Source organism: Vipera ursinii (assembly GCF_947247035.1).
Source record: "Vipera ursinii genome assembly, chromosome: 3".
NCBI lineage: Eukaryota > Metazoa > Chordata > Lepidosauria > Squamata > Viperidae > Vipera > Vipera ursinii.
Window position 1 is genome coordinate 198,557,328 of NC_139516.1, and position 21,920 is coordinate 198,579,247.

Genomic DNA, 21,920 nt, shown 5'->3' on the forward strand with positions numbered 1-21,920 from the left:
TTCATACTTGGACATGCACATAAGTGTACTCGAGGAAATGCTTCCTGAATTCTTTATCCATGAATCTCGTGCGAGCAGGCACCTGCAATCTGAGGATGGGAATGATGTCACTGTTAGAGGAACAAGCTAGACTTGTCAAGGATGATGGAATGCCAGAATAAAATCTGTTTATATTGAACTATGCTTTGTACTTAAATAGCTCACAAGAAATCTCTCTGTGCTATTTTAGAATTGATCTTCCCCCCTCCCCATTTAATAACCTACCGTTCCAAAGCAATTAGACTCTCATCAGTAAACTTTTATGACATGCAGAACAAGCACAAACAAGTTTCATTCTGTCACCCTTTTCTGTCTGAAAGCCTCCTTCACTTCAGTAAAAGGGGGTAATCTGCTTCCTAAAATTCCAGGTAAACCAAATTTCCTATTTTTGCAACCGGCAATAATAATTTCCAATCATTTTGAGGCAGAAACAGATGGATGTTGCAATGCAGTCACTTATAATGTAGGATATTTACATAATCATAAAATAACTCCAATATAATATCCCAATTACAAAAAAAAACAATTTAGCCTGATAGAGACATAAATTATTTTTTTCCTTGATGACATAAATGAAGGGAAAGGGAAAAAAATGCATCTGTCTTTTCAAACACTTGTCTAAACTGAGTACTTAATTTTGGTTGCCAACTTAGAATGAACAGCTAAATCCCTGAGGTCAGTTCACTATTTATTGTGTTTAAGTGCAGGGTAATACTTGTCTCACAAGAATGTTGTCAGGCTTAATTAATTTCTCTGCACATCACGAAGTCCCTTGAACTGTCAGGCTACAGGGAGTGAGACTAAGTATAAATTGTTCATCACCTTTGTTCTTAAAAAGAAACCTGATCAGCATGAGTGAATAAAAGTTAATGTAAAAAGTATAATACGGCATGTCTCTTTTATAAGCACCACGAAGTACAGTTTAGCTTTTTCTCGGAAGGTCAGTGATACGATCAATTCTGAAACTCTTAAAGCCAAAATAATCTGTCATTGTTGTGACACTACCCGCTTACAATCCCCTGCCAGGAATTTGAATTGGGGCAGAGGAAGAGAAGGGTATAAGATCAACTAATAAGCAGGCATATACATAGAATGAAGGCTATTGCTAAGCACATTGATTTGTGCTTAGATTGTAAGCCGCCTTGAGTCTTCGGAGAAGGGCGGGATATAAATGGGATTAAAAAACAACAACTAACTAATTAGTTCTTGCATTGGGCAGGATTTCTCTTCCCTTGGAAGCAGAAAGAAAGATTGTCAAATAGAAATGTACTATTCTATCACAAAGATTATTCTTGAATTTAGGGGAATGATAGGTAAAACTAGGGAAAGAGACAAATAAGAACATTCAAGGTTAATATCAGTGGGGGAAAAATCCAAGATTTCACTAAACTTGTTCCATCCTCAATGCAATTTTCACACAAACACACTACAACAACCATCTGTCCATCATCCATCCATCCATCCATCTGGAGTCCTTGATGCTTTTTGAGCTTGGTTGTTTGCTTGCAGACATTTCATTACCCAATTAGATAACATTATCAGTGCCAGTACATTTGTGACTCCTATAAAAATAAAAATAACGGGAAGGGGGCATTGTTGATTTTTTTTTTAAATTTCATTTTGACTTTTGGACCCATCCCCATAAATGTCTGTAACTGGGATGGATGTAAGATAACTCTTCCCTAATTCAGTCATTATAATTATTATTATTATTATTATTATTATTATTATTATTATTATTATTATTATTATTATTATTATTATTTTAATAAAGAGCCTTTCTATGTAGGTGGGTGACAGTAGCTCTGGAATGCTTCAGTAATCTTTAATTTGCACACCTTGCATCCAGATTAATGTGTCTTTGGTGTGGATTTCTTGTTATCTGGAAAAAAATAGTTTCCCCCCCCCCTCAGATAGTAAGAAATCCACCCTGAAGACACTTTAATCTAGACTTAAGTTGTGCAAATTAAAGGTCATAGTCCCCCCCCTACCAGTAATGAAATCAAAAACTCCAGAAGTTTCATCTTTCCCAAAGGGCAACTCTTGTATTAGGTAAGGTCCGGTGACTTCATGCTTTTCCCCCTTTCTCTTAATTTTCTCTACCGGTTTGCAAATCCCGTCTTCATTTTCCCCCTCCAGGAACTGATGTACCATGGTGTAAGGTAGCAAAGTGCCAAATTGATTTTAACTGACTCCTCCACCCACTGGTCAGGACAAAAGCAATGCAAGACATCACTCGGGATTTTAATAATTATAAAGACAGATCGCCCCCCAAAGCTATTGCATTTTAAAAACACAGAGAGGCATTTGTACAGAAAGAACATTTTTCTTAAATACACACACATACACATACACTCATGCATAGACAGACAGACAGGCATGCACGCATGCGCGCGCGCGTGTGTACACACACACTGGATCTTGACTCTAAGAACTCAAAGGCCTGGTGTCGCCTCATTTCTTCCAGCTGTTCTACTTAATGCTAAGCACTCCTCTTTTTCCAAATATGCTATAGTACAGATATAGAACATTCACTGTCAGCGTTTAACAGAAATCTGGGGAAAGGAATCGTTAATCAAAACAACAGCACACAGAAAGCACCATTTGCAAAATGCAGGCCTGGCTTACGTTCTAAGAAAAGCTTTGCTTTTAATTATGACCAAAATGAGACACTTCAGATCATTTAGCAGGATTTCTATTGGCAGGAACATGATAAGAAAATACGGTTAAAAGTACAAGAAACAAGTCAGCTTAATCTGGGGTCTTCCAGATTCATTGTTTTGAAGTCCCCTGGCTCCCGCCTAGCATGGGAGGTCACAGTGTTTGGGAATTTGTGGGGGTTGGCTGGGGAAGGCTGACCTAGAACTGTTCTACACTGTCCAATCAGATTATGTTCCGAATCTTATGATTTCAGAATTAAAACAATGCAGGTCTGTTCTTATTCTGCATGCAAGTTGTCAGGATGCTACAGGAATCACATAAAATTAAATCAGATGGCTGCTTAAATGTGCAGGTTTATTTATTTTTAAACCAAATGTGGAATACATCCCAGTCAACCTAGGAAGTAGTCAGTTTACTAGATCAGTCCGTGTGTTTGGTAAGTTGTTCAATGCTGCGTGTTTGAGCCACAGGTGTCTTTTATATAGTTTTGATTCCCCGTTTCTGGCATGGGCTCGCTCCAGCATTGTACTAGATTTGGCAAAATCCAGAAAAGACCAGATCTACCCTCAATTTTAGCAAAGTTTGCTAAAAGAGGTTTCTCTAACCTGGCTGTTTCTGATCTCAGAATTCCCAACCTGTAGTACTGTGTTCATAAATTAATTAATCGACAAACTGTGCTTTAATTAAAGCCAGAAGGAATATGTGTGGGTTCTTTTAATCCCTTTTAAAGAATGAATGTGCATGGAAGAGAAGACTAAAATAGGAAAATATACCGGGCTTGGGGGAATATCTAAATTGCTCAGGGCTGTTTACTCTGTGGTGTAACCAGAGCTAATGACATTAAGACTCCTGACTGCTTGGTACAGGATAATAAGCATTCCTAGATCTTGGGGAAGCTGATTTAATCCAGCTCTTGTTTGATCAAATAAATTCTGAAATAAAATTCTGAAAGAAATATTGACGTGTCCCGTGAGTCTTCAGTTGGATGGGCAACTGTCCTCTGTTTTATGTTTATTTTATTTATTCGATTTGTGTAGCCATCTATCTCACAATAGTGACTCACAACAATTGAAAACATCAATAAAAGAGCACAGGACAGGTAGTCCTCGACTTACAACCACAATGGAGCCCAAAATTTCTGTTGCTAAGTGAGACATTTGTTAAGTGAGTTTTGCCCATTTTACGACCTTCCTTGCCACAGTTGTTAACTGAATCACTGCGGTTGATAAGTTAGTAACCTGGTTGTTATGTGAATCTGGCTTCCCCATTGATCCCGGGACACTGCAACCGTCATTAAGTAGGAACCAGTTGCAAAGTATCTGAATTTTGATTACATGATCATGGGGATGCTGCAAAGGTCATAAAAAACAGTCATAAGTCACTTTTTTCACTGCCGTTGTAACTTTGAAGGGTCACTAAATGAACTGTTGTAAGTCGAAGGCAACTGTGCATTTTCTTTTCTTTTGAGTCTAAGCTTGTTATCTTCTGTATCTGGGCTACGCCTCTATTTCTATAACCCATTTAAAGGAAAGCCCAACCTACATTGGAAAAAGTTCATTGAGTAAACCATTTTGCTTGTTATTTTATTCCACACAGAAAACCAATTTAAATGCAAAACTCCAGCTTTCGCAGACATTGTTATCTTGATTGATGGGTCCTGGAGTATTGGCAGATTCAACTTCAGACTTGTGCGTCTTTTCTTGGAAAATCTGGTTATTGCCTTCAATGTGGATTCTGAAAAAACAAGAATAGGTAAATCTTTGAACAATCCAGTTTAGTCTGATTTGGTTTCCTCATTCTTTATGACTCTTTATGATTCCTTGTTTTTGGAGAATATTTAAACAACCACAATGCTATAGTGTCAAATTCTTTCTGAAAAGATTGATCTGAGTGTTTCTATAAGAAGGAATTCCGGAAAGCCCTAATGGACCTAATAAAATATTTTCTTTCATATGCATGTCGTCCCAGATGTGTTGATGGACTTGAACCAAGTTCTAGTGTGATATCTTAATCATTATATCACATTTAACATTGGGTATTAAATTGGTCTGTTTTTTCTCTTCAACCCAATGGTTCCTAAATTAATCAAACTGACTGAGTCTGCAGACTGTGGTAAGGCACAAAATATATGATAATGGTTAGAATCATCCTGGCTTAGCAAGCTTTGTGGATTCCTTAGCCGACCTGCTTTATGTTTTGTGAATGTAACCCATTAGGTTTTGTGGACTGGATCCTAGCTTGTCAATTTCCATCTTCCTTATGTCAGCCTTCTCAACCACAACTGTTCTGAAAGGAATTGAATGTCTGTTCCCAGAGTTCCAAGCCAGTAGTCTAACTTCAAATAATGGAGGATCACTGCATCCAGAAGATGCTTACAAACACATATACATGCAGCCTGGAATTTCCTTCCTAAGTTATGATGGTCATAAATCAAGATACGCATGTGACCAACTCAATTTTACCGCCTTTTTATGGCAGTTGTTAAGGGAATGCCACGTTTGTTAAGCAAGTCAGTGCATTCCTAAAAAATGCCAAAAAGGCCAGTTTCCGGCAAGAAACATCATAAGTCACATCGTGTGACTGCAGAACACTGCAATTGGCTCTAAAGACAAGCCACTTGCCAAATGCCCAAAATGTGGTCATGTGATCACAGGGTGTGGGTGCCGCCATCAGAACTCTGGATCCAGGTTGTAAGTAGCTTATGGGGGGAGAGGGGGCATCATAACTTCAAACAGATGTTAGTGACCATTCGTTAAGCAAGAAAGCCCCCACTGGAACTTCTACAACATCTGTCTAATAACTTTAAGATCAATTCCCAATGGAAAGCCAAATGGGTCACTGAACACCCAGACAAAGGAGGACATCTAAATGACCACACAAAAGAGGTGCCAGGCTTTGAATCACCACTCCAGCAATGGGCAACTCTGAGTAGGATTTGCACCTCACCTGGCGATTGTCAGTATCCTCCCCTCAGTGTGACTGTGCGGGTCCCACGTCAAAGTGTAGATCACATTGTGAGAAGCTGTAAGCTGAAGGCATATACCGGTCCAGTATCTGATTTTTTTTAATATAAACGATGCTGTGCTTCAATGGTTAGATGGCATAGACCAGGGGTAGGCAACCTTGGCTCTTTTATGACTCGTGGACTTCTGGGAGTTGAAATCCACAAGTCATAAAAGAGTGAAGGTTGCCTACCCCTGGCATAGACATTGACATTCGAAAAATAGATCTTTTTAATATTTATCTTTTATTGTGTTTTACTAATCTAGGTGAAATGCTAATATATATTGGTAGTCCATGTATGATATGCCACACACTAAATAAGTGAGGATTGCCTGTAGTAGCAAAGCCATTGTTGTATTAGTGCATGCCACCAATCTCTCTCCATGTCCCTGTCATCTTTCACAAGTCATTGTATTTTGTATTATAAATATACTTTACTTTCTCCCCAAGGTCTGGCACAATACAGTGGTGATCCCAGGATAGAATGGCACCTGAATTCCTACAACACAAAAGAGGCTGTCTTAGATGCAGTGCGAAACCTCCCCTACAAGGGTGGAAATACCTTAACAGGTACAGATTTGTACATGACTGCTTTGAAATGGATATTTTTAAAAAGTGTTGTCATTTACCTGGTTCATAGTCTGTAAATAACACAGATGTATTTTGCTTCCTTCCTTGTTATATTTCTGATTCTTTTTTCCCCTCTGCCCTTCAGGGTGCAGTATTTGAAGGCTAACCTCTAGCAGAGTTTAGGGAATATCATTAAAAGAATGATATTTCTCTATTTGAACTATTACCATCCGGCAGACGGTACCGGATAATAAAAACAAAGACAAATAGGCTGAAAAATAGTTTTTATAAATATCACAGTATAGTGCAACATTGAAGTGCAATATTAGGGGCAGCACAATGGTGAATAGAATGTGAAGGATGTGTGTAAATAATGTACGTTCTTATTTGTGGTTTTCACTTGTGTGTAGTGTGCACTGTAGACAGCACTTAATTTTGTTGTGAGTTACACAATGACAAAGATATTCTATTCTATTCTATTCTATTCTATTCTATTCTATTCTATTCTATTCTATTCTATTCTATTCTATTCTATTCTATTCTATTCTATTCTATTGCAAATGGATGTGTTTGAATTATGCTTTGTGAGAGAAATGCACTCCCAGGTGATTTATTGCAGTGTTATATTATTTATCTGAGAGAACAGATAATATGTGCAGGATGCTCTGACTGATGGTCCTTTCCGTCCAGGACTTGAAGTCTTGAGTTCAGTTTCAGTCAACACATCTATTCTTAAAAAAGAAAGTCAGAAGAAGCAGAGATAACAAGTAGGAGTATCTAGCTGCTGTAGGGAGTGGGAAGTAAGTTTGGTCTAGTGCAGGGTTGGGCAACTGTGGCTCCTTTATGACCTGTGGACTTCAACTCCCAGAATTCCTGAGCCAGCTATGTTGGCTCAGGAATTCTGGGAGTTGAAGTCCACAGGTCATAAAGGGGCTTTGTTGCTCACCCTGGTTTACTGGTTAAGGCATCAGGCTGGAAAGTGGGAGACCTTGAGTTCAAGTCCTGCCTTAGCCATAAAAGCCAGCTAGGTGACGTTGGGCCAGTATCTCTCTTTCTCAGCCCAAGCCACCTCACAGGGTTGTTGTTCTATAGAAAATAAGAGGGGGAAGATATATTCAACATGTTTATCACCTTGAATGTCAACATGTAAAAATAATGAAGACGGGATATAAATTAAATAGTGATCATGATCATAGAATCCATTCCTGCTCTAGGTATGTGCACGTTGATGATGGAATGGGGTAACTTGTCGCTGCCACCATAGCGGCCATCTTGCTGCAGAACAATTCAACAATTCAGTTTAATTATTTAAAATCATTGAAAAATTATTTTAATTTTTGTCATTCACATTTCATTTTGTCCCTCCTTTTTCATCGTTTCTTTAATTATTCTTTCCCACCATTTCTTCAATATTAATATAACTCTTGTCTTGTAGTGAGTGGGCTGCAGTGAGTTGTCCTAAACCCCATGTCAACTGTCCAAATAGTGAACTCCAAAAAAGTAATCTTCAAGGCTTTGAAGGCCATAAAAGATAATCTTTATTGAATACACATCTCAGAACTGAAGAAGCAAAACCAGCTCTGGTTTTCCCGTGTGAAAATCTGCCTAGTTAAACAATAGCTTCCCTTAATCCCCACTCTCCCGGTGTTCACATTATCCAGTCATAGACCTTTGGTTTGTTATGGGAACTAACCTTGGCATTCCTATATGCTCTCAGGGTCCATGGACGGCTTCTTACAACCCCGTTTCCTCCCTACGCTTTCTACCCCTTCCCCCTGTTTCTATGGCAAGTTGAATAGCGATAGAATCTAACAGGCATCTTAGCGATTGAACCTTGACACCCTATAGATGAAGGAATGGAGCTTGGATCACTCAATCATAAGTGCCGCTTTGGCTTTTGGGACACCCCCTCTCTCAACTGCTGATACCCTGATAACAACCTCCGAAAACCACAGGCAACCTGCAAGGGCATACACACACCAGCTGTTCTCTACTATGGGGCTACCCTTGAAGAGTATCTGGGGACTGCAACTAGTAGAGAATGTGACAGTGAGAACAATCTTGGGCATCTCCAGAGTTGCACATATAGCACCTCTGCTACATGAACTGCATTGGATACCGGTTCGTGTCTGGTTCAACTCAAGATGTTGATTATCACCTATAAAGCCCTTCATGGCATGGGACCAGGTTTCCTGATGGACATCTCATCTCAATTACATCATCCCATCCCACCTGGTCAGGTAGGGAAGGTATGTTCTGGATCCTGGTGGTGTGGTGGTTAAAATGCAGTATTGCAGGCTAACTCTGCCCACAGCGTGGAGTTCGATTCTGAAGGGGCTCAAGGTTGACTCAGCCTTCAATCCTTCTGAGATCAATAAAGTGAGGACCAAGACTTTTGGGAGCAATATGCTGACATTGCAAACTACCCAGAGAGTGCTGGAAAGAACTATGGGGTGGTATATAAATTTAAGTGCTATTGCTATCGCTATCCCATTGGTTAATGAATTTCAATCGATAGGATTCAGGAAGAGAAGCTTCTCTATCATTGCTCCCATCCTTTGAACACCATACCCTCAGAGGTGAGATGTCCCCCCCCCCCACAACTTCATGGCCTTCAGAAAAAATGTTAAGACCTGGTACTGCCAATTGGTATCCGGGTCAAAGAATGATATGCTACCCTAGGGGTGGTTTGTGGCATCGGGGTGTTCCCTCTGCCTCTGTAACTTTTTAATAGCTCAGTTTTTAACTTTGTTTTTCTGTCTATTTTTACTCTGTTTTTAATTTATGCTTTTGTTCCTTGTTGTAAATAAGACTCACTTAGGTAAGATGGGTGGTGTAAAAATGTGATCAATAGATAAATAAGTTAGTCCCTGGAAGCTTAATTAAAGCACTCTGTCTTGCTTGCTATTTTAAAATTAGTTTCCCTACTCTGATTGTAGAGGCTATCTTTGAATGCCCTCTCTCCAGGAACCAGGTTATTTATTGCAGAAAAATAATAATGTGTGTTCAAGTAAAAACAAGCATCTTCATGCTTCCTTAGCTACCCTTAACTGCTCACCCACCCTGCCTTTGAGTTAATTGTGACTCCTGGTGACTGCCTGGACAAGTCCTTGTAATTTTCTTGGCAACATCTTGGGAAGTGGTTTGTCCTTGCCTGCTTCTTAGGGCTGAGATAGAGGGATTGACTCACTATCTCCTAGCTGGCTTCATGCCTAAGGAAGGAGTTGCTGGACTACAAATCATGGTCTCTAGTTTATAGACCAGCCCCTTTAGCAACAACATCAAACTGGTTCTTACACTTACATGTAGTCTGTTTTTAAAACTGAGAAAGTCTGCTTGGGAAAATCAGAAATATTTCTGTCCTGCCTTTGTCCCCAGACCCGAGTTCCCCAAAACACTCTGCATTTTCCCCTCTTCCTATAATTTGAGAACAGGAACCAAAATGGCTGCCTTGAACCAGGACTCACTGGTTGGGTCCTGCAGAAATAGACATTACCACCTCTCACTTCAAAATTAATATTTAAATAAAATATTTGGATTCCCACTCCATCAGCATCTTTATATCATGTATGTTTGTCTGGTTGTTTGAAAAAACAAACAAACAACAACCCTAAATCTCCCTAAATACTTGAATAGTTCCAATTAGGGAAAGGGTATCTACAACAACATGAAGCCACCATTCCTCTTAAAGGTCCTGAAGCACCAGACCAGGAGATACAATGAAATAGAAGGTCATGCAAATAGTATAATAGGATGCTCATAAGTTGCTCACACACCCAGCTTTGAAAGACAAGAGTAGCCAGCAGTGTGCTGCAGCTGCCAAAAAAGCCAACACAGTGCTAGGCTGCATTAACAGAGGGATAGAATCAAGATCACATGAAGTACTAATACCACTTTACAATGCTTTGGTAAGGCCACACCTGGAATACTGCATCCAGTTTTGGTCACCACAATGTAAAAAAGATGTCGAGACTTTAGAAAGGGTACAGAGAAGAGCAACAAAGATGATTGGGGGACTGGAGGCTAAAACATATAGGGAACGGTTGCTGGAATTGGGTATGTGTAGTTTAATGAAGAGAAGGGTGAGGGGTGACATGATAGCAGTGTTCCAATAGCTCAGGGGCTGCCACAAAGAAGAGGGAGTCAAGCTATTCTCCAAAGCACCTGAAAGCAGGACAAGAAGCAACGGATGGAAACTAGTCAAGGAGAGAAGCAACCTAGAACTAAGGAGAAACTTCCTGACAGTTAGAACAATTAACCAGTGGAACAACCTGCCTCCAGAGGTGGTGAATGCTCCAACACTGGAGGTTTTTAAGAAGTGACTGGACAGCCATTTGCCTGAAATGGTATAGGGTTGGACTAGATGACCTCCAAGGTCCCTTCCAACTTTTTATTATTATTATTATTATTATTATTATTATTATTATTATTATTATTATTATTATTATTGTTGTTGTTGTTGTTGTTGTTGTTGTTGTTGTTGTTATTATTATTATTATTATTATTATTATTATTATTATTATTATTATTATTATTATCTTTACTGTTGCTTCACTGCAGCTGTCCCAGAAATAAGCTTACTCAACTTTTGAACATAATCAACGGTGTTGGCCTTATAGAGTCCCAGAGCTGATTTCGATCTGATGCAGAACTTTTGGTAGAAGTGCCTTAAGCTTGTTTGCTACTCTCTTTATCATCTATTTCTGTCTCTAGACTTATATTGGGTCCTTCTAAGATTTAAGTTTCTAGAGCACTTTTAGTCTTTTCCCCATGGAAAACTGCTGCTTCATGCATCCATGACATGCCTTCTGAGATCTCTGGGTATCATTTTCTCAGTCTTTGTTGAATATCATTTCATATTTATTCTTAAAAGAATTAAAAGGAGCTTCTTATCTGTTAGCCATGAGGAAGCAGTCAACCAACCATGATGAGAACTGTCAAAATAACCACTAAAAGATTAGATCAGGGGTTTTCAAACTTAACCCTTTTATGACTTGTGGACTTCAACTCCCAAAATTTGTCAGCCAGCGTGCCTGGCTGAGGAATTCTAGGAGTTGAAGTCCACAAATCATAAAAGGGCCAAGTTCGAAGACCCCTGGATTAGATAGTCTTGCAGCCATAGCAATATAATTATATTTGGTCAACCTTCTCCTTCTCTCTCCCTTCTTCTCTATGCGCAGGCCTTGCCTTAACTTTTATTCTGGAAAACAACTTTAAGCCAGAGGCAGGTTCAAGACCTGGAGTTCCCAAAATTGGCATATTGATCACTGATGGGAAATCCCAAGATGATGTAATTCCACCTGCAAAAAATCTGAGAGATGCTGGCGTCGAACTATTTGCCATAGGTATGGATTGCTGAAATAATCATAGACTTCACTGTCAGCTGCCTATCTTCACTGTTTTTTTGAAGCTTGCTAGTAACCAGGGGACAGGGGCACTTGGGAGGGAAAAAGCGCTGGAGATGTGAAAAAATCTTGTGGAATATTGGGACATATGGACACTGGCAGGAATCGGAGATACTAAACCGAGTCATCTTCCTGTCCTCAAGGACACCGGCCCTGGGAAAGGCATTTGCTGTGGCACCAGAGGCACCACATTCCCAAAACATTGGAACAAGACCTGACTGGACTGGTCTCCCAGAGGGAAGAGTTTTGAACATTGGGAATTGCTTTCAATATATGATTTTTGTGTGTTTTTTCTTTAGAGCTTGCCTTGCTCATGCTACACTCAACACCTCTACTGCCTATGGAGTCAAGGGTCATTCTTTCCTAGGGAGCAAGTTGGGGCCAGTCTGACACTTGAGGTTCTAGAATGAGCCTAGTTCAATACAGCATCTACAATGTAAGATGCAATTATAGCAGGCAATGTGTGATTTCCAGCTGTCTAAACTCAGCAGTAAAGTAGTTGTATTTGGGGTGTGTGAATTCAGGCTGTTTTAGGGGTTTAGGAGGTGATTTAAATAGAGGTGTGGAAATTGTCTCAAAATTGAATTGTTTCAAAATGATCGGTTCAAGTTTAGAACATGTGTTTTGATTGTGAAACAGGATTGTTTTGCGTTTGGAATGGAGTTGTGCCAAACAGAGCATCTGTTTTAACTTGAAATGGCGTGTTTCAACATTGAAACATTAGCTCCATTCCCAGTCACATCTTTAACCTCACCAAATCTCAGAGAGGGGACCATTAAGGTAACTAAGACCTCTTCAGTGACATCGCTTGCCTTGGGTTTGGCTCCTTGTTTTCAGAAAGCTGAAGGTTGCGGTCCTAATCATAAGAGCCACAACTTTGCTAACAGTAGTTGATGAGCATCTACCTTTTGCTGATATACCTCCAGAGAACCAGGCACAGTTTGCAGGCAAGTTGTTCTCTTGACCATATTGATCATTGATGAAGTGATAGCCACCACGAACAAATACTGGGTACATATTGACAGCATTGTCCTCAGATTAGTTTACAAATCCATTTTTTTAAAAAAATAAAATAAAATAAGGCATAGTAGATTAATTCACATAACACGCTAGGTCATAAATGCTGGCTTATAATCACAAAGGTTGTTGTGCTCATACACTCTGCTAACCAAAATCAAAGATTTGTTTACAAAATGATCTCCAAGCCAAGATATTTTATTATGTAAAATTTCACTTTGGTGTTTCTTCCTCTGATACCAGGTGTAAAGAATGCCGATGAAAATGAACTGAAGGAGATTGCTTCCCAGCCACACAGCACTCACGTCTACAATGTTGCTGACTTCAGTTTAATGAACTCCATTGTGGAAGAACTTACAAAGACTGTGTGCCTGAGAGTTGAAGAACAAGAAAAAGAAATCAAAGGTAAGAATAGCCAGATCTTCTCTTTTCAAAGGATGTACAATGAATGGTGTTAGGTCAGGCTAATGTCATCCAGCTTTCTCTTGCTACATGGCCAACACATTATGGCCATAGTGACTGGCAGCCATTATTTTCTTCATGAATAATTTTTGAATGTGAACATAGTAGCCATCAGTACATCTTATTCAAACAAATTTTATGTGCTGGGTAAAAAGCTTCTCCCATTTAATTTCTCCAAAATTTATTTCTTTGGGTGAGCTGAGTTTTTACTGAGTTGTCTGCCAACAAATTGGCTACAAGATCTAAAAACATTAAGCCTTGAACAAGATGATCATTTTGAGGTGGCTGAAATAATTGTTTCTCTGATGTCTAGGTAGGTCTGGCCTAACTAACTACTAGACATAACTAGGTAGGTCTCACCTAACAAAGAAAAGGATTAAGGGTGACATGATAGCTATCTTCCAATATTTGATGGACTCACAGAGATGAGGGGGTTGACTTATTCTCCAAAGCACCTGAGGACAGGGTAAGAAGAAATGAGTGGAACTCGCTAAAGAGAGGTCCTACCTAGAACTAAGGAGAAATTTCCTGACAGTGAGAGCAGCTTGCCTCCTGGAGATATGGATGCTGCATCACTGGAGGTTTTTGTTGAAAGATTGGACATTCATTTATCCAGGATTGTATAAGGCAGTGATGGCAAACCTTTTAGAGACTGAGTGCCGAAACCACAACCCAAAACCCACTTATGTACCATCGGGTGCTGGGTGGGCATGGCCCATTGGGTGGGTGTGGTAAATTGGGTGAGCGTGGCTTGTTGGGTGGGCGTGGCTGTGATGGTAACAGCAGACTGGATGGGACTAAAAAGTTCAATCAATCAATTCCAACTTTGCGAGATCTATTTTTCCCGCGAGAAGTTGAAATTGATTGATTGATTGAACTTTTTTTTTTGCACATGGTGGTGGAGGCCTAAAGCGAAAAGGTTTTATAAAACCCAGCTGAAGGCCTAGGACTGGGGTGATGGTGCGCGTGCCCACAGAGAGGGCTCTGCATGCCACCTGTGGCACGCGTGCCATAGGTTTGCCACCATGAGTATAAGGACTCCTGCTTTGGGCAAGAGGTTGGACTAACAGATCTCAAAGGTCCCTTCCAGCCCAATGATTCTATATTCTATGTCTAAAACTTTAGGATCATTGGTTGCCACCCTTGGAGCACCTACAGATTTGGTCACATCTGAAGTGACCGCCAGAGGATTCCGTGTGAGTTGGACTCATGCACCAGGCAAAGTGGAAAAGTACCGAGTTGTCTATTATCCCACCAAAGGAGGGCAACCAGAAGAGGTAATGGAGTAACAATCACTGTTTGTCCTGAGAGCAAGACAAAAATAATGGGTGGAAGCTTGTCAAAAGAAAGATGCAATCTAGAAGTAAGGAAACATTTTTTGACAGTGAGAGCATTTAACCAGTGGAGCAGCTTGCATCTTGGAGTTGTGGGTGCTTCATTCCTTTCCTCCATTCAAGGAAAGATTGGACATCCATTTAACTGGGATGGTGTAAGAGTCCTACCTTGAGCAAGGGGCTGGACTAGAAGACCTCTGAGATTCTTTCCTTCCCTATGAGTCTATGATTCTATGAAACTATAGGATCCCATAATTGTGTTAAGCAAAATACATTAATAATCATTATTAGAAGTAGTGACCTGCACTTCTCCTGCACTTCTCTAATCCACGTTCAAAAATGTTCTTTGGGAATTGAACGACAATCTTTTTTTCAGATAAAGGAGAAAGCCTGCTTTGTGGTCATTTTAAAACTCTGTTTAAATGTGTCTTGTCTTTCGTACAGGTGGTGGTAGATGGGACAGTTTCAACAGCAGTACTGAAAAATTTGATGTCTTTAACTGAGTATCAGATTGCTGTGTTTGCCATCTATGTTAGTTCTGCCAGTGAAGGTCTCCGGGGTACCGAGACAACACGTAAGTGACAAAAAAAAAAAAAAAGGAACGTAACAGTATTTTAGAACAGGGGTCCCCAACCCCTGGTCCATGGACCGGTACTGAGCCGGGCATGCCAGCAACCGGTCCTCAGAAACAAGAAAAGACCCATCCGTGAGATGCAGGCAGCATACAAAACCATGCCCCTTCTGGTCCATGGAAAAACCTCTCTCCATGGAACCAGTCCCTGCACAAAAGGTTGGGGACCTCTGTCCTAAATCACAGAAGTATCTCAGCTTGTCTTTGGGACTCTGCTAAGGCATGGGATTGCAGAAGAAAGTAACAAGAGTTGAAAGGTGCCTTAGAGGTCTTCTAGTCCATCCCCCTGTCAGAATACAGAATAACAGAGTTGGAAGGGACCTTAGAGGTCTTCTAGTCCAATCCCCTGATCAAGCAGGAAGCCCTAGATCAGCAGTCCCCAACCCCTGGTTCATGGATGAGTACCAGGTCGCGGCATGCCAACAACCAGTCCTCACAAACAAGCAAAGCCACATTCGTGGGATGCAGGCAGCACACGAAACCATGCCTCCTCCAGTCCATGGAAAAACCCCTCTCCACTGAACTGTTCCCTGGTGCCCAAAAGGTTGGGGACCTCTGTTTCAGAACTACCTAATTTTGTGTTGTAGTTGTACATCTGGTGGTTCTAGATATAAACCTACTCCTGATGAAAACCTGTTGGATGTGGGAAGAAAAGTCCATTTAACTATACCCTCTGTTGATTTTTGGCTGGAATCAGAACACCCAGACAATGGGGGGGGGGACTTAATCCTTCCTTTCTCAGCCATGATCTATTTAAAAAAATAATTCTTACTTCTGCCTTATTAGCATCAATGACAACCTTTTTCTCCTATGGTCAGTAAGAAAAGTAATAGGATTTTCCAAGGATCACTGATGTAGTGGGAAAAATTCAATTCACTTGAACATTCAAGTTCTGTCCAGATGTGGTGAGTTGGTAGGGTTTGCCATCAAGTCAATGCTCATAAAAATACAGTTCTGATTTCAGGGTAGGTTCTGCCATTTACTCCCATGCATCAAGAGATCCTCTTGATGTCCATACCTCAAAATGATCTCTTTCCTTTAAGGTTAGCTTTTTCCTGCTTCCATTATGGTAGAACTTGCCAGCAGTTCTTGTTGTAAGTTGTGGTGATGAATCCCCTAGGGCAGGGGTAGGCAGCCTCGGCTCTTTTATGATTCATGGACTTCAACTCCCAGAATTCCTGAGCCAGCATAGCTGGCTCAGGAATTCTGGGAGTTGAAGTCCATGAGTCATAAAAGAGCTGAGGTTGCCTACCCCTGCCCTAGGCCGAACAGCAGGCCTTTTGTAAGAGTCTTCACTCCTCACTCTGTATTGCTTGAATCTGGGTTGTGTCTGAATAAGCTTGATAACAACTTAGCTGTGTTTTTCTACTTGGGGTCAGCTATCCTATCAGGCACAAGAAATCAGGAACCAGGGTTGTTGAAATGAGTACAAGTTTATTCTATGCATCTTCTAAACAAGAATCTGAACTGATCAAGGCAACTTGGCAGTAGATAAGAGTCAATGGAATTCAAGGAGGGCTGGACTTAAATCTTTTGTGGACATGAAGGGATTCCAAACTGATGATGTGCTTGACCCTTCCCTCAGGCTCAGCCTGGTCATCTCCTACATATCCCTTGAGCTGAATCAATTAAATCAGGGGTGTCAAACTGCCAGCCCACGGGCCGGATGCCTCATAGTGAAACCGTGCCCACCCCCATTGCCGGCAATGGAAAAAAAGTCGTGATACGTTGCGACACATCACGTGACGTGAGTTTGACACCCCTGAACTAAACGGTGCCAATGATGTGGATAAGGTTTCTTGAAGTGCATATGGGTTTGGGTTGTTCTATATTTGAACCTGAGGGACGTGGTGGCTCAGTGGGTTAGGATGCTCAGCTTGTCGATCAGAAGGTTGGCAGTTTGGTGAATCTATTCCCAAGTGCCGCGTAACAGAGTGAGCGCCTGTTACTCATCCCAGCTTCTGCCAACCCAGCAGTTCGAAAGCACGTAAAAAAACAATGCAAGTAGAAAAATAGGGACCACTACGGTGGGAAGGTAACAGCATTCCGTGAGCCTTTGGCATCTAGTTCATGCCGGCCACATGACCACGGAGACGTCCTCGGACAAGCGCTGACTCTTTGGCTTTGAAACGGAGATGAGCACCGGCCCCTAGAGTTGGAAACGACTAGCACGCATGTGCGGGGGAACCTTTACCTATATTTGAACCTGGTGACATGCAGGACCCTTTATCTACTTTCTGAGCATTGCATTTTTTTTGGGATGGTGCAGATGATGTCACCCTGTTTTCATTCACATTTCTGAGTTATGAGAGAGCTAAAAATAAACATCCTATTCTCCCTCTGCTCTGCCAGTGCATCCCCTGCCACGGGGAAATATTTCCCTTTTTTCCAGGGACAACTGAATGGGAATCCTGAATTATTCTTACAAGGAAATACAATTCTCAGGATCAAAATGATGTTAGGCTGTTTACATGACTCTCTACAATCCCAGTATTTTTTTTCTAGCAGCCTACTGCCTATTTGGATTACAATCACAGAATCTGACATTGTAAAATACTATCATAAGGATGACCTTGACTGAAATATGAAAAAAAAACATGTTACCTAAGGAAAATAGGCCAAAACAGTTTTTTAAGTCCAAAACAATGTGATAACATTTGGAAGTGTCTCAGACAGAGGCCTCCTTAATTCATAGAAGTATAAGGAGGAGGAGGAGAAGGAGAATGCGGACTGGCACAATCAGACTTGCAGGATTCTGTTATTATTAACCAATCTCAGTCAAAGGTTTAGCTATTTTTGGAGTTAGTTTCCAGGTCTGCTCTACCTAGTGGGACTGGCCCATTACGGCCCCATTTTCTGAGCAAACTTGGGTGGGCTTGCATTGTAGAAGAATTAAAAGCCTAGCCTACCATTTGATTGATCAGATGCAGTAAGAAACTGGTTAATGACGAACTCCGTGGTCCAAAGCACGTACTGTCCCAGTAACATCATTTCCCACAGCACCTGGTGCTCTTTTGAAGTCAAGTTCTGACTCAGTCCAGCTGTACATGTTCCTGATTCCACTACGGCCTGAGGCAGCACACCTCTAAGCAGAGTTTTTATTTAATCTTTGCTCAGGTGTCATAAAGCAATGCTCTGGAATAAGTAAATATTAATCACTCCAGGTAACATTTCAAGGGGGGAAAATGTTGCTGTCACGGAGAGAGGATGCAAAAATATACTATATTTGACTATGCTGACAGATGCTAACAAATTAAAATGACTTGAAAATGAAAAGACCATGGATTCTGGCATAAAGTGAAGTTTTGAGGGAATGCATCAGTTAGCAGCTAAAGTAAATACATTGAAGCCTTGGGTGTGAGAAACAGAGAAAAGGATAAAGGTAAATACATTTTTGGTCAGAATTCTGACAATGGGGGTCAATAATATCTTCAAAACAGCCCCTTCCTTTTGTTTACGGTGTGCCTGAGTTCTGCGGGGTGAATCCATTTTAACAGAGGTACACCCATACTGTCATTGTCCACTGATTAGCAGAATATCTCTATGTAAGTTCACTTCCATCCTCATGACGTTCAGGAAGCTATTAAAAACCTGGCTGTTCTCCCGCGCTTTTGGGTGTCAGCCCTCCCAAGTAAATCAGACAGGAAACACAACTAGACTAGCTAAATCTACTTTATTGTAAGTCTGTGTTGATAGAATCTTGCAAGTCTGAAGGTACAAACGTCCTAGCATCATTTTTAACCGTCTGATCAATTAGGGCAGGCCCTTCCTAAGTTTCTTCCTTTGATAGCTAAATCCTTGAGGTCTGATTGTTTCCTAGGCAGTGTGTGAGAGGCCTCACGAGACCAATGGCTCGTTGAGGTGCTTCCAATGGCTCGTTGAGGTGCTTCCAAGAAAAAGGCAGCACGCAGGGATGCAATCAGGTGAAGCTTTACTTAGATATAAAGCAGAGAGAAAGAGTTCCCTGGCATGGAGGTACCCATGCCTGGATTGAGCCCATGGATCAGTCCCAAAGGGAGCTAGAACAAGAGCTAAAGATCAGACCCTGTGCAGAGGTTTTTATGGGGGTCCCCGTCCCCTCCCTTACCAATGAGAGTGAGGGGGCCGGAGGGCCATTAACTCTCTCCAGTGGGGCTGCAGGGGCCGGAGACCCCTGACCCACCAGTGGGAGCAAAGGTGCTTCTTTGCTCCCATCTGGTGACCTTTTTAAGGAACTGCCATGGCTGGCACAAAAACATCTAACACAGTGTCTCTGTCTCTTGTCCCCCAAGCTCATCCATACATTCTATCACACCAGGGGAGAATAAAGGTCACTAAGTTCAAAGTGCTGCTATTACTTTATTTATAAAGCTATACAAGGCTTGGCTTTGACTTGATAACGTTGATATCCAAGTATCTAACACATCACAGATTTGCTATCTATGTTGATTTCAGTCACATCTCAGGCAGAGGAGGAGGAGGAGGCGGACTTGTTTAATTCGCTCTTTTGTGTTTTGGAAACAGTCATCTCCAATCTCTGAGGGTTGTTGTGCAGATTAACAAGCCTTTTTAATTTTATTTATTGCAGTGGAATAGCAATTATCTAGCTATCCAAAATGACCAAATGGGATTGTAGAATCAATTTGCTTCCATATTTTGCAAATAATTATTTTTAATTATTTGCAAGAACTTCGGCTAGAAAAAGGATTCAAAAATGTTTTGCTCAGTCCACACCAATAATAATAATAATAATAATAATAATAATAATAATAATAATAATAATAATAATAATAATAATAATAATAATAATCCATCATCCACTGGGCATTGTGTAAAAAATATGACTTGCCTGTGTCCAAAAAGTCATGGCAACATAGGGTGGAAAAAGTTGTCGAGAATGAAAGGGTGAAGATCTTGTGGGACTTCCAAATACAGACAGTTCACCATTTGGAACACAACACGCCAGATGCTGCAGTTGTAGAGAACCGAAGCGTACAGCTGATTGATATCGCTGTACCAGGAGATGCCAGAGTCAAAAAAGAACTGGAAAAAATTATGAAATACCGCGACCTGGCCATCAAAACTGAGCAATTATGGATGAAACGTGTTACAGTGATACCCATTGTCATCGGGGCACTGGGAACTATGTCCAAAAACTTTGCAAAACACATCAGGAAATTGCAGCTTCCTACAATAACTCCAGCAAAGCTACAAAAAACTGCGCTACTCAGAACATCTTACATTTTAAGGAGATACCTGGTTGATACCTAGGATGCTGGCAGCAACCTGTGTCAACCATTAGTGGCAGTCAATTTGAGTATTCAGTTGACTGAGTTTCATGTTTAATGAATAAAAGTTATCCATCATCATCATCATCATCATCATCATCATCATCATCTTGGGTTTAAAATGGTTTGGTTGTTGCTCTTATTGGAAGCCTTCCCAGCAACTTTGAAAAAAATAGGCAGTAACTCTCTTTTGTATTTTTCCCTCTGCAGTTGCATTGCCAATGGCGTCCGATTTGGAGTTGTATGATGTCTCACACAACAGTATGAAAGTAAAGTGGAATGCAGTAGCCAGTGCAACTGGCTATATGATTCTGTACGCGCCCCTCATTGATGGCTTAGCAGCAGAGGAAAAGGAGGTGAGGGAACATAGCATCAACTAGGTCTTGTGATCCTGCTTCAAGGAGAGGGCTGAGGTTCTTGAAAAAATAATGTGTAGGAACTCTCTATTTTCAGTTGAATAATTAACCCCATGGAAGTATAGACACTCCATCACTGGAGTGCCATAGGCCTCTGTCTTGTTGAAATTTTTGTTAATGGCCTGGTTGGAGGATTTGAGGATAATGATGATTGCATTTTTAGAGGAGCCAAAATTACAAAGAATGAAAAATATTTCAGAAAAGAGAGAGAGAGAGAAAGAGAAAGAAAGATCCAAACAGTCACGTAAAACTCTTTTTTTCCCATTCATTACCTTTGCTAAAGATCTTAAGATTATTTTCCTCTGCCCTCATTTTATTATTTGAATGCACTGTGAGATAGGTCTGTATCGGAAATTCTATGTTTATTTGTGAAGAGCCTAGAGCAGGGGTAGGCAACCTTGGCTCTTTTATGACTTGTGGACTTCAACTCCCAGAATTCCTGAGCCAGCCATGCTGGCTCAGGAATTCTGGGAGTTGAAGTCCACGAGTCATAAAAGAGCCATGGTTGCCTACCCCTGGCCTAGAGGTTCCACAGTCCAACTCAATCTTCTTGGTTTCAATGGAGTAAAGGACCCAACCCAACCCAACAATCTCATGTAACATAATGAGTAGTTGCTCCAGTAGCTTCCCCAGACAGTGTCTCCTCTCTCATATCAGAGTATCACCATCTGATGGAGGAGCTTGTCCAGAATTTGGGTTAACAAATACTGACACTTGGGAAGTAACAGTGAAGAAATTAATTGGAGGGAAGCAGGAATCGTAATCAGTTGGGGATTGGTAGAAGCTGAGAACCCTTGTGGTTGGTTTAACACTGAATTAGGTGAGGCTTAGAGATTAGTGATGGATCAAAGATCAGCCTATGAGCACCATTGCAGTGTTTTCTACTCTGAATCCATGTGTCCCCATTGTTCCACATGAGGCTATGCCTTTTTGATAGCTGCTAATAACTTACAAAATGGAAGGTGCTCTATAAAAATTGGTTTATCATATCAATAGTATTCCATTGAAGAAAATGCAATTTCACTTCCCTACTAAATACTTGCTTCCCAAACCAAGTAGACAAAAAAACCTCAGGAAGTTTAATTGACTCAAAGTCAGGAAGCGATTATTTACTT

At 40.8% G+C, this 21,920-nt stretch overlaps 1 protein-coding gene across 1 annotated transcript in view; it reads left to right on the forward strand.

Annotated features, from left to right (window-relative positions):
• The window catches only part of COL14A1 (collagen type XIV alpha 1 chain), a 121,749-nt gene that overhangs the window by 11,367 nt on the left and 88,462 nt on the right, over positions 1 to 21,920 (forward strand). Inside the window, exons 5-11 of the mRNA XM_083359816.1 lie at positions 4,297 to 4,452; positions 6,154 to 6,273; positions 11,454 to 11,618; positions 12,939 to 13,100; positions 14,283 to 14,434; positions 14,936 to 15,065; positions 20,600 to 20,745. Of these exons, the coding sequence (XP_083215942.1) occupies positions 4,297 to 4,452; positions 6,154 to 6,273; positions 11,454 to 11,618; positions 12,939 to 13,100; positions 14,283 to 14,434; positions 14,936 to 15,065; positions 20,600 to 20,745 (1,031 nt within the window). The remainder of the gene's footprint in view (positions 1 to 4,296; positions 4,453 to 6,153; positions 6,274 to 11,453; positions 11,619 to 12,938; positions 13,101 to 14,282; positions 14,435 to 14,935; positions 15,066 to 20,599; positions 20,746 to 21,920) is intronic.